This window comes from Dicentrarchus labrax, unplaced genomic scaffold (assembly GCF_905237075.1).
Source record: "Dicentrarchus labrax unplaced genomic scaffold, dlabrax2021, whole genome shotgun sequence".
NCBI classification, from domain to species: Eukaryota; Metazoa; Chordata; class Actinopteri; family Moronidae; genus Dicentrarchus; species Dicentrarchus labrax.
This window is the reverse complement of record NW_026136723.1, coordinates 17,895,647-17,908,210: the sequence shown is the minus strand read 5'-3', so window position 1 is coordinate 17,908,210 and position 12,564 is coordinate 17,895,647. Positions and strand designations below refer to the sequence as shown.

The following is a 12,564-nucleotide window of genomic DNA, read 5'->3' as shown; positions in this document are numbered from 1 at the left end:
AAAGGAATAGTTCAACATTTTGGGAAATGAGCACTTATTAGCTTTTTTGCCAAGAGTTAAATGATAGGATTGTTACCGCTCTCATGTGGAAGTCATAGCCCTCCTTAAAGTCACAAATTGTAATTTTTACAATTCAGTTTTGTTCAGGTTTAACAATTGGATGTAACATTTGAATTAGTGACATTTTAAGGTGCTGATAGTGGGATGTTGTTACCTTTGGACAGAGACAGGCTAGCTGTCCCCCCTACTTCCAGTCTTAATCCTAAGCTAACTGGCTGCTGACTGTAGCTTCATATTTAATGGAGAGTAGTTAAGTGTATTTCGCAAAATGTCAAAAACTATTTCTTCAATCTTAGGTTACTGCAGGCTAAGGGACTGCTTTTTGAAAAACATATTTTGTACGAAACTCATCATGTTTGTGATGGAAAAAACTCAGATGAAGAGCAAACACTCGCTCTCAAAGAAGAGTTCAGGAGACCTTGATGACTTACACAGCAGAATTTTTTGAAGCTCGGCCAAGGAGAATGTGATCAGCAATACAAGCGAAGCCACAGTGCAATGCCAACCCAATTCTGAAGGTTATCTCCTGTCGAGGGATATTTAACACAAACCTATACCCACAAGATCTACTAGTTTCCCAATTATGGTCATAAGATCCAATCTGAGTCCCACACAACGCATAAAGGATTGATCTTAACCTTGGTCTTCCATCACAAAGTAGAACTAGGATATGTCGGGTGCTCAGTGTTCAGTCTTAGCAGCTGCTCTGCATAGACTAGTCAGCCAAACAATTCACAAAGAAGAGGCACAGACTGTGACCTCCAACCTCCGTTAGGTTTGTGGACAACGTCACAGTGGCAAGGGGACCACTATACCAGTTCAGTCTAATGTACAGAAGGAACACTCCTTCCCAATGTTCAAACAGTTTTGTTTGTCCTCCCAGCCTTCCCTACTCAACCGCCTACCTACATTAAGTCCCTTGATCCAACAAGCAAGAATGTTATAGCCTTGTAGTTTTTCTCATGCAGCTTTATGAAACCTTCTGCAAACCTACAGGAGCTTCAGCTCAGTAGCCCGTGAATTTTTCCAAGCCAGAGAACAGCCAAAATCTTTCCATCGGATAGATAGTTCACGTGAGTGTGTGTGTGTGTGTGTGTGTGTGTGTGTGTGTGTGTGTGTGTGTGTGTGTGCGCAGATGAATGTGTGTGCAGATGAATGTGTGTGTGACCGATTAGTGGTTGTTCCAAAGTCACCTGAGGGAAACGACAGAGATTAGTTTTCCCAACGCTCTGTCCCACAAACTTGCACTCATACGTACACACACACACACACACACACACACGCTTGCACCACTGACATCAGGTAGATTGGTTGTTCTCCCTGTTGAGACCTGATACACCTGAGGCTACATGGTGACTTTGGAGCTTTGTATCTTTATGTGTGTGAGTATCCCATGGGAGTTGTGTAAATGGTAGTGTGGTGTCTCTGACGGTGTATAAGTGTTTGATCTGTTCCCGATATTTTGGAAAAAATCCAAATCTTTCATCTTGCTGTAGACCATTTCCTCACATTTTGAGTTTTTTAATGACATAATGCTGTTAAAGGCTTATTTATTTACATCTGAGAAACATTGTCTGAAATCCTGAGGCATTAGAAAAGATGTTATGTCATTATATGTTGTGTCTGTGGTATGTGTAAGCTCAATTTAGCAGCAAGCCTCTAGATATTTGCAGTGTAGTACAAACAGAGCCAGTGTGAAATTAGGTTATTTGTCAGAAATATATCACAAAAACACGGCAGACACATTTGGGAAAAACTTAAGGTAGTTGTTTATCACACAAAGTTTCTTGTTGCGTGGCTTGAAATAAAGGTAAATAATGGATGTGAGTAAATTTATAATTACAGTAAAAATGGTGAAATATTCATTCTGTTTTCTGTTGTTAACAAAAAAAAAACATGTTTTTACATTAATTACATGCACACATAAGCAATGCACATTTTAGAGCATTAAAAAAAATATGCAATGGTGACCAGAAATGTTTGAGTAAAAGTATATTTGTCTGTACATTTGGTTGACAAAGTGTGTGTGAAAGTGTGTGTGTGTGTGTGTGTGTGTGTGTGTGTGTGTGTGTGTGTGTGTGTGTGTGTGTGTGTGTGTGTGTGTGTTCCCAGGAGCGTGCTCTGTCTGTCAGGCAAAATTTGCTGACCAGGCGGTTCTACAAGGGCAGAGCGAGGATCACACACACACACAAGCACACACACACACTCTTAAGGCAAACATATGCCCCTTGTCACCAACATATGTGTGCAGTCCACTACTATTTGTATGCAGCCATTTCATACTTGACTACCCTGAGGTGAGAATGTGATTTATATTAAAAATAAAAGCAAATATTCACCTCACGTTGCTGAGTTCACTTTACAATGCGGTCTCAATAACAAGTGATAAATTACAGTTATTGTTTAGATAATGTTGTGCCCTTTCTCCCTCCTCTCTTCTAATTTTTTTTATTTGATCAAATAAAAAAAGTAATTTTAAGTTTTAAAGTACATTGTGTGTTTTTAGAAGATGCAGCTGGTTTGAGGTGATTCAAGTATTCTGGTTTTGAAGTCAGAGACCTAACGCTGTCCCCTTGTTCCTCTCTCTGTAGGCGACACAGCTGGTTCCTGTGGCGATCCTGGCATTCCCTCCCATGGTTCTAGGGAACAAACGGATTTCAGGATCCGTTCCAAGGTTCACTTCAGCTGCACCGAGGGCTACGATCTGATCGGTTCATCAGAGAGGATGTGCTTCCCTAATGGGACCTGGTCCGGCACACAGCCCTTCTGTAAAGGTAGAAAGATACTTTGACTTAATCTCAACCTATTAGAACCCAGCACTTTGATACTTATCCAGTTAGAGATCCACCCATGTGCTGCACAGTCTCCTTAAATAACCATAGCCCGTGGAGCTGAAACTCATTGAGATGCAAAAGGCTTTCTCTCTCTCATTCTCTCATTTTTCCCCCAGCTGTCCAGTGTGGTAACCCTGGCACTCCCAGCAATGGCAGAGTATTTCGTTTGGATGGAACAACATTTTCTCACTCTGTCATCTACTCCTGCATGGACGGCTACCTGCTCACCGGCGCCACCACTAGGCTGTGTCAAGCCAACGGGACCTGGACAGGAGTACAGCCCAACTGTACCAGTAAGTAACCTGTTGTATACTGAGGGATTGCTGATGAGCCTGATAGACCGGTTTATACCTAATTTAACAATATCTGATGCTCCATAAATAAATATACTTCTCTGTAGGACATTTTTCATTATTTTTTGCAAATTTTAATTTCAGGTGATTTGGAGGCCAAAGATCAGACTGTCAGCTTTATTACTTACTATATATAATCAGAGTATTAAATCCTTGCTTTGCAATGACGTCAAGTCTGCAACCCATAAACATCACCAAACTCCTGATGTGTAATTATAAGGTTTCCTTTCCAGCCTTTTCGTGACCCTATTTTATGCCCGGTTTTAAATTATTCTGCGACAGTATAGGGTCTGAGTAATGAAATCAGCCTCAAATCTTCATGCTCCTGCTACAGGCTTTATAGGGTGACATGAATAACCTTGATTGTTGTTTACTTTAGCTAATTTGCTTTTTGAACTCTGCAGGGGGAAAATTCACAAGAGTAAATAACCATAAAATATCACATTCTGTTCTCCATATGAAATGTGACCAAAGCCATGGTTGAACAAGTGTTAATCAGTGCTGCATGTTACGCAGACTACAAAATCTGCATGTAAAGATAAATGCAACAGCTGAGTGGCATTTAACACTGACAATTAACATGCGGCATACTCGCGAATAAAATACCTCGTTAAACACATCTCTACATTGTGTCCCAAGGTGAAATTCACTTACCTTGGGACCCCACATTAGAGGGGTTCTTGCAGTATTTTAATGTTTTCAATGACATTCCAGACTTTAATGCGCTATGCAAAGAAATAAAGCTTGAAATATCAAACTGTACGGAACAAAGAGATAGAAATGCTGAGAAACCAAATTTCTTCAATATGTGGACCTGGAAAGAAAAAAGTTTTTAAGAATCCCCTGACTTAAAGGAAATAGCTTTTACAGTAGATTACACCACATCTATTAACGGCCATGACAGTATCTGGGGTGGGTTTAAAAGCATTTAAACTGCCTATTAGACTATGAAGGACAGTGCTTTATAAGTGCAGTCAGGGGAATCCTAATGCTCCTTAAAAGAGTCCCAGGACAACCTCAGCCATTTTTAATATCACTGTTGTTTCATTCATGAGAAGTGAAGCCCATAACTGTATCTGAAGAGATCATACAATCAGGTCATAGATTTGTTACCCACTGTGGTGTCCACAAATTAAAATTATATAAATAAGCAGACAGGTATCATTATAAATATGCAGTCCTAGTTAAGTGCTCTTTTGGATCACTAGAGCTTTGATTAGAATGGGATCCCAGAACTTCCCCGTTCTGGTGTTTATTTATCAGAAGGGCGTTTCTAGGCCTGAAAAACAGTGATAAAGAAAGAGCTGCAAACGTAAACCAACTGACAGATATGACTCGCATCAACAAAAAAACTAGTCATTTGTCCCCTACACTAGCTGTTCTCTTTCACCACTATAATCTGTCCATTTCTTTACCGATTGTCTCTTTTTTTTTTTTTTTATCTTCCTCTTTACCTCTTCTTATGATTTGAATTACCTACATAAAAGAGCATATAAGCCGGAGTAATAGGCAAAATTAAATTCCCATCATCTCATTTCACCCACAGCAGGGCCTGTAAAGTAATCTTCATCCCGTCTCTTCCACTCAAACACCCCTTGTCCATCTCAATAGTGATAAACTGCGGGGATCCAGGTGTGCCGGCTAGCGGTCTTCGCTATGGAGAAGACTTCACAATTGGTCAGAATGTGTCCTTCCAGTGCCAACCAGGATACAGAATGGAGGAGGATGGATCACCTGTCAGGACATGCACTCAAAATGGGACGTGGAGTGGGAACATGCCTATATGTACAGGTAAACTGTTTATTAACCTCTACTCATATTGTAACCCTTACAAAGAACTTACAGTACATATGTAGACATGATAGATGGCATATAGTTTTGCTACTACCACTACTTTCTACAGAGGAGAAGTATATTCCTCATATGTACAAGAAATACAGTACAACTTAATCCCTTAAATAACTGCTATATATATATATCTGTGAGGACAATCAAGAAATATAAACAACTTGACTGACAGCTTCTTATAACCCTTAACCCCTCCATATCTCTCTCTCTCTCTCTCTCTCTCTCTCTCTCTCTCTCTCTCCTCTCTAGCGGTGACCTGCCCGGCTCCCCCTGCTATCAGTAATGGGGTACTGCAGGGCAGTGACTTTGAGTGGGGCAGCAGTGTGAGCTACAGCTGCTCACCTGGATATGAGCTCTCATTCCCAGCTATCCTTACCTGTGTGGCCAATGGCACCTGGAGCGGCATGCTACCACAGTGCTTACGTAAGAACACACACACACACACACACATATGGACACACATCACAAGTACTCACACTGCCTGTTATTATTCTTTACCAGCCATCAGTTACAATTGGAAGCAAAATCTACGTTTGTCCTTGAGCTACCCAAAAAGTCACCAATGTTAGCCCTGCATACTGAAATAGGCTTGCGTGCGTGTGTGTGTGTGTGTGTGTGTGTGTGTGTGTGTGTGTGTGTGTGTGTGTGTGTGTGTGCATGCAGCCAAGTTTTGTGGTGACCCAGGTATTCCAGTTGGTGGTTTCAGAGAGGGACGAAGTTTCATCTACCAGTCGGAAGTGTCCTTCAGTTGTGCTTCACCTCTCATTCTAGTCGGCACAGCAACCAGACTTTGTGAAAGTGATGGTACCTGGAGTGGCACGCAGCCACGCTGTATCGGTAAGTTTAATCATTTATGTTCAATCGACGACCAGCGAAAACATGGAAGCCATTATACAAATGAAAGATATTTTTGGGAGTGCTTTCTTTGACTCGTGCAGTTTCTTTTAGTCTGCAAGAAAATCTGACCATGATGTATTATTGTTCTAATGAATAAGGCTATAAAATCATTCAAACTGTATATATTTGTTTTGTTTTGTTGGCCACCAGGAATCAGTTTTAGTTTCCCCTCATTTGTCATCTTCATGTGCTCTTCAATAGAGCAAATGCAACACCAGAGCATTGGTACTGATACTAAAACTATCCGTCCTGCTATTTTTAGTTTGTTTCATTTAACAAAAGAAGCCAAAATTCTCAAGTATTAAATGTTATCTAAACACATGCAGCCACATAAGTACTTGTCTAATAAATGTAGCCCATAATTGGCAAGGATTTGATTCAAATCATTATTGTTCTGATGAGAGAATAAGTAAACAAGATCATGAAACTGACCTGACATTGAATATCAGCTTTCTTTTTGTTAGACTTTTCACTTCTGGGGAGCAACAAATACATTTTGGCCAGTGCCAAGAAAGTATTGAGATTCGAAAGTCTCCAACTTGTTTAAAATACAGTCACAAGGCTATTAACCTCCACCAAACATTGATCTAAGATTTTCCTGATTAGTTTTTAATAGTTCCTGACTATATCCTCAATCATTTATCCCCATATAAGCTGGAGCACAGCCTGATATCCTCAGGCAGGGGTGTCTCACCCACTTCAAAGTGTGGGTTAAAATTAAAAGGTGGTGATGCTCAGCCCACTAGAGCCCCCAGACTTTTGAATGATATTTCTCAGGAGGTAAAATAAGTATCTTCTTTTAAATAACAAATCAAAGGACCATATTACTGACTTGTTTTTCATGTTTTTCCCCTTCCTGTACAGGTTTTCTTTTGATTAATATTATTTCTTTGTTGTTATTTCATGTATTTACTTTCCTGACTGAAAATCTGTGTGGGCTTGTAACTTATGAAACACATTATTTAGTTTCTGCTAGCCTGCCCGGGTATTATGACTGGTTTGTGGCTCACCGGGGAGTCTGGACTGGTGTCTGATATTCCCCTTCCTAATGATCATAGCAATTAATGACCTGTCGCTATGGAGTTGACAGCTACGTTTGAGTTTACTCATGGGTTTGCTATGCAGAGCAACTACTGTTCTGTCGAAGTTAAAGTTACGTAGACTTATTGGAATAACAATCAATAGTGACTGGAGCCTCATCTGAGACAATCTTGTAAATGAAAAGGGAGCCTAGGAGGACAAGCCTTAAAGGATTCCTTTGATGTTTCCAAATTTGCAACGCTTCCCTATGAAACTGCTGTTTTTCCCCAGTTAGATAGAATCATTATCTGACTTGGATGTCCTGCATATCACATACAGTAAAAATGAATTGTTTTAAGGACAGTCTAAGTGAATGTTGTCACCTTGTGTGTCATTAGCTTTGGCATCAACTAAAATTGTGAATGACCTGTAGTTGACATTACGCATGAAGATAAGTTAGGTTTGACTGTTACTGAAAATACAAATGAAATAAATCTATAAATATCAATTAATTAATTGCCAGTGAATGTTGGCATTTATATACAGTACATGAGCTGCTACAGCAAAAATAGACCATGAAAATAAGTAAGCAGAAGAAAGAGCCATGCATGGGCTGTAGGTGTGAACAACTAAATTGGCAGCCTAGGTGCATTCAGTGTATTGGGGGTTATCCAGTATCTTTAAAATGGTCATATAACTACTCAACTCCTCTTAAATCTAGGTTATACAGCTCATCATTCATCAGTTTTGCAAAACTATGCTACTCTACACTTGCTTTCCTTTGAAGGCATCGAGCAGTTCAGTATATAAACATAAAGTGCTTGCACTAATAAACTGAATTCAGTAGTGATTCAGTAGTGTATTTGCGACACATTTGGCAAAAAGTCGTACATTCAATTAGTTACTTCTAAAAATTCTTGTCTTAAAAGTGGGGCTCTTACTGTATATAGGAAATCCCCTTTCAGAAACTACACAGAAACCGCCTGCTCATAAGTGAGACAACACCAGCACACGCTGTAACTTACTGTATTTAGTCGAAGGCTTCCAGAAACGGGCATCAGCATCCAACTTCAAAAAAGCTGCTGCTATCCGGGGATTAGGAGGAAAATGAGAAGGGATATTCAGCACACATTACAAATGGTCCCACTGGGTCAATTTACCACCACACGTGATGTTTAGAGCACCACTTCACATGTCTGATTCAGAGCAGGTGCTTAAACATCAAGTATGGCGATGAATTAGAATAAATGAGAGCTTTTGTAATGCGAACAGACACTCGACTTTTTGTTCCTTCATAGCTCTAGATAAGGCATGCATACAGTGCTTTACAGCTGCTATAAAGTGGAAGGTTCCATGTGAAATAGATGATCTAAAAATAGAAGGCTTGCTCTGAAGTGTTACTTCATTGATGTAAAGACTTAATCTATAACTGCTGGAAAAGAAGTAGTTGCAGTAAGTACGAATGGTTCTATACCATGACTGTTTTTGAGACTATGAAACATACACAAGCATTCACACAAACATCAAGACTCTCAGTGCAGCTTTATGTTTTCCTCTGGTGGAAGTGAGGGGAGAATGTAATGTTGAGTGCATGTGTGTGTTTGTGCTTGGTTGATTTATTAGTGTGTGATTGCAGCTGTATGTTAGTGTGTGATGTGTATTACTATGTGACTGAAACAGAATGAGTTTTGAGCTGAAGCAGCCTGCTCTTTAAATAAGACAGACGAGGGAAGGAGGATGTGTGTCTGTGCTGAGTGGGGGGGTTCAGTGGGCAGAGAGACATACAGGGACATGGAAAGATAGAAAGAGAGAGCAAGAAAGCAGTTAGAGAAAGAGAGGGAGAGGTAGAGGGAGAAAGGGGCAGTTAGAGAGGTACAGGAAGTGAGAGAGAGAGGTGAGAGAGAGAGAGAGAGAGAGAGAGAGAGAGAGAGAGAGAGAGAGAGAGAAGTGGAGAGTGAATCTGTCATTTCGGAAGCTGTATTGAATCGAGCTCTGCGTCAGGATGTGCTCTACATGCTGATGTTCCTGCCACACACACACACACGCTCTCACACACACAAGCCGGCCCCGCTTCGTTTTCTGATAAAGCACTACTGCCCCCTGCTGTCCTGTTGGGATACATACCCTTCAGTTACCATGACAACAGAGGAGAGGAAAGGAGAGTTGAGAGAGGACATATAATGCTACTGCTAATTTATCTTTCTTTTAGATTGTGTGTGTAATTACTTACACACTTGTGCTGTACATTTCAGAGCCGACCAAAACCAGCTGTGATAACCCAGGAACACCACGCTATGGCTCCTTAAACCGGACCTACGGTTTCAAGGTAAAATATCTGTACTGACAAACTTCACTCTATTGCTACCTTCCCACCAAAGTAGTCACCTTACTAACTAATAGAGAAGTTGTCTTTGTGGCTCCTCTGATCAGAACTATCTAGGTAAAACGCTGCTCAATAATCTGTGAAATGACAAAGAAAGAGAAAGGAAGGACGAGGGGAGAGACAGATGGAAGAAGAAACTGTAATCTTTGAAAACTGTTGGTCAGGCAAAACAAGACATTTAAATATGTCAACTTGGGCTCTGGAAAATTGGGATTTTGGACATTTTATATTTTAAACAAAAAGTTAATTTATGCTGTCTTTTGGTAGATATCATTAGATTAATCATCCGATTCAGATCAGATCTGTTGCCGGTGCTGTGTCCCGGCAACAGACCTACATGCAACTGCCCTCCACTGCAGATCAGCAAAGAGCACTGTCAGTGGGAAAACATTAATGTTAACAGTGTTGGAAGATAAGCACTTTATTAACTAACTGTGAGGGCTGAAGTCTCATATTAGCTGTGGCTGAACAGTGTGGACAGCAGGAATGATCACAGCAAATAATTACTGTATGTCATGAGAGTATTTCATTAGGATAGACTCAAAAACATCCAAACCTGTTCTCTAAACATGATGAGCAGGTTTGATTTAAATATTTTAAATATATTTTCAGGAAAAAAACAAAGATGTTTTTTAAATAGGTAAGACCAATACATGCATTTGCAGTTGCTTAGTCTGTTATAACGACTGCGCCCTCTAATAAACTAAATAAATATGTATTTTTGTCTCATTCTGTCTCTCTCTCCCTCCACAGGTGGGAAGCGTAGTGTCATTTCAGTGCCAGCCAGGTCATTTGATTCAAGGCTCTTCCTCTAGAACCTGCCATCCTGATCTGACATGGAGCGGAGCGCAGCCCGAGTGCATACGTAAGAAACATACATCCTATCAACTTGTTAACTTATCGCCCGTCCGTCCTCCTTCTGTCAGACTCTAACTCCAGTGTCCCTTCTCCGCCCTCCAGCCCATGCCTGTAAGCAGCCAGAGACCCCGCTCCATGTGGATGTGATGGGGATGGATCTGCCTGGGTTTGGCTACACCTTGGTGTACAGCTGTCAGCATGGCTACTTCCTGGCAGGGGGTTCTGAACACAGAGTCTGCAAGAGTGACAGCACTTGGACAGGAAAGATGCCAATATGTCGAGGTAAAAAAAATAAATCTATATTTGAATGTTACATCTTTATGCATATCTAGTGCTTTTGATTGAAGATCTCATCCAGAAAAATGAAGTAGTAGTGCTGAGTGTGTCTTGCTCAAGGACACTTTGTCAGCACGCATACCTGGCCATCTGGAGTAGGGCAAAATTTCCTGGTGGGCTGGTCACTGGTCTGGCAGCACTGTTAAAAAAAAGATAATATGATATCCCACAGTGTTTCATCCTTCATTAGATTAGCCTGGCCAGGTCCTTACAGGTGAGGTGATGAATTAATCATATCTCATGAGTTCATATTTTTATTTTTTTTACTTTACTGCTTACATGGAGCTTATAGTGACAGACCGGTTGTGTTGTAGCCTAAACTCGACCTGGTAACCCCATAACACGATTCTGGTGGAAACAATAAATTAACAATTTAGGCATACTGCAAACAGTGTATGTTAGGGGATCAATGTGGGGCCACTGGATGTTCTCTTTGATCACCAAGTTATCATAAGTGTACAGTATCATGTATGTGTTCCCATACATAAGATCCACTTGTCAATAAATGAAAGCTTATTCTAAAACTAGGTTGTATCTCTAATAATACTTTTTGCTTTTTGTACACAGTAGTTGATTTGTTAAGGGGGGGGGATTGGCCATGGGAGCACCTTGGTGATGAAAAGACAGTTTTTTTTAAGTCACCTGATATATAAGCTATATAGTTTATAGAATATTATAGATCCAAGATGAAACTCACAGAATCATCTGCTACTTCAACACCACGGCCAGTGCCATGGATTTTTAAATACACAGCACGGTTAGGCTACTGATGTTTCACAGCCATTGTTGGGACTCAGGGCCATCTAACTTGCACAAACATCAGTCAGATAAGGGATCGATTAGTCGGGCACACTAAACTAACATATTCAACCACACAACGCTTCTGCTCCTGCACGCTCTCTCTGCTATTCGGACAGCGGTATTCAATCAAAATTCACGCCATGTTAAAATACATTTCTGTGATTCATCTATTCCTCCAACTCCTATCTCTTGTCTCGTTGTTCCTGTGTGTTTCTAACTCACTGACTCAAGTCGTAATTCTTAGTGGGTTGCACAGATTTGATTGCTTACCATCACGTGAGATAATTTACACTGCATGCCATCGGTTTCCTGAGCCGCTAACCATTGCCATAAAGACCCGGATCGCAGCCCTCCTATTAGTGATCTTTTTACCACTAGGGAATAGAGAGGGGGGATGGCAGGTTAACAAGGGCGATGGCATCCCCCCCTTATCCCCCCTGAAGTCTTACCACAATGTCCATTTAGTAACTGTTCTGCAGCCTGTGATTGTATAACAGAAATTTCCATCAGTACTATTGCAAATAGCAAGGTGTAGATTGCACAAGATGTACGTGTAATGCACATTAGAAATGCTCGAGCTGGTGTTAGGTTTTTCTTTCTTATATGCATCAATAAATGTAAACAGATGAGGTTGGGAACCCACGGTTGTGCAAAGGAAAAACTGCAAGCTTCAACTTGGTGGAAATCATTCCACCAAGGCTGGCACCCTGTTGCCCTGAGGTACCCTTTAAAATTGGAGCACTCTCTGATCCAATTTGAGATTCTAGGACAAATACCCTCTCCCTTGCTTGCCTTTACTTGTTGGCAACAATGGCTGCATCTTGAAGTGATGATAGAAGCTGTTCTGAATGGTCAAACCCAAAGTGTCTTAAGGCCACCTTTAAAGGGATCTACGTGCTACAATTATTGGTCACGAACTCTATTTGCATTGCTCTGCCTACAAATAACCATTAAAGAGGTTTATTTTGGGTGACCTTTTCCAACACACTTCTCACTCATTATACGCATGTGTGACTAATAGTGACCCACACTGCATTCTTACTTGGTAATATAAAGTGCACTCTCCCCTGCATAAACCTAGTTTCTTAGAATATCAGTAGATTGGGCCTGTAAGTTAAACAAGAGGCAAACCACAACATTGGAATATCTTTTTATACTGTCTTTTAATAGAACA

General features: G+C 40.7%; 1 protein-coding gene across 5 annotated transcripts in view; it reads left to right on the top strand.

Moving 5' to 3' along the window:
* Nucleotides 1-12,564, top strand: part of csmd3b (CUB and Sushi multiple domains 3b) — a 346,262-nt gene that overhangs the window by 323,546 nt on the left and 10,152 nt on the right. For all 5 annotated transcript variants that reach the window (XM_051389946.1, XM_051389945.1, XM_051389942.1 and 2 more), the window contains exons 60-67: nucleotides 2,652-2,834; nucleotides 3,011-3,187; nucleotides 4,859-5,038; nucleotides 5,345-5,518; nucleotides 5,759-5,932; nucleotides 9,265-9,338; nucleotides 10,149-10,260; nucleotides 10,356-10,535. In XM_051389946.1, coding sequence (XP_051245906.1) covers nucleotides 2,652-2,834; nucleotides 3,011-3,187; nucleotides 4,859-5,038; nucleotides 5,345-5,518; nucleotides 5,759-5,932; nucleotides 9,265-9,338; nucleotides 10,149-10,260; nucleotides 10,356-10,535 — 1,254 coding nt within the window. The remainder of the gene's footprint in view (nucleotides 1-2,651; nucleotides 2,835-3,010; nucleotides 3,188-4,858; nucleotides 5,039-5,344; nucleotides 5,519-5,758; nucleotides 5,933-9,264; nucleotides 9,339-10,148; nucleotides 10,261-10,355; nucleotides 10,536-12,564) is intronic.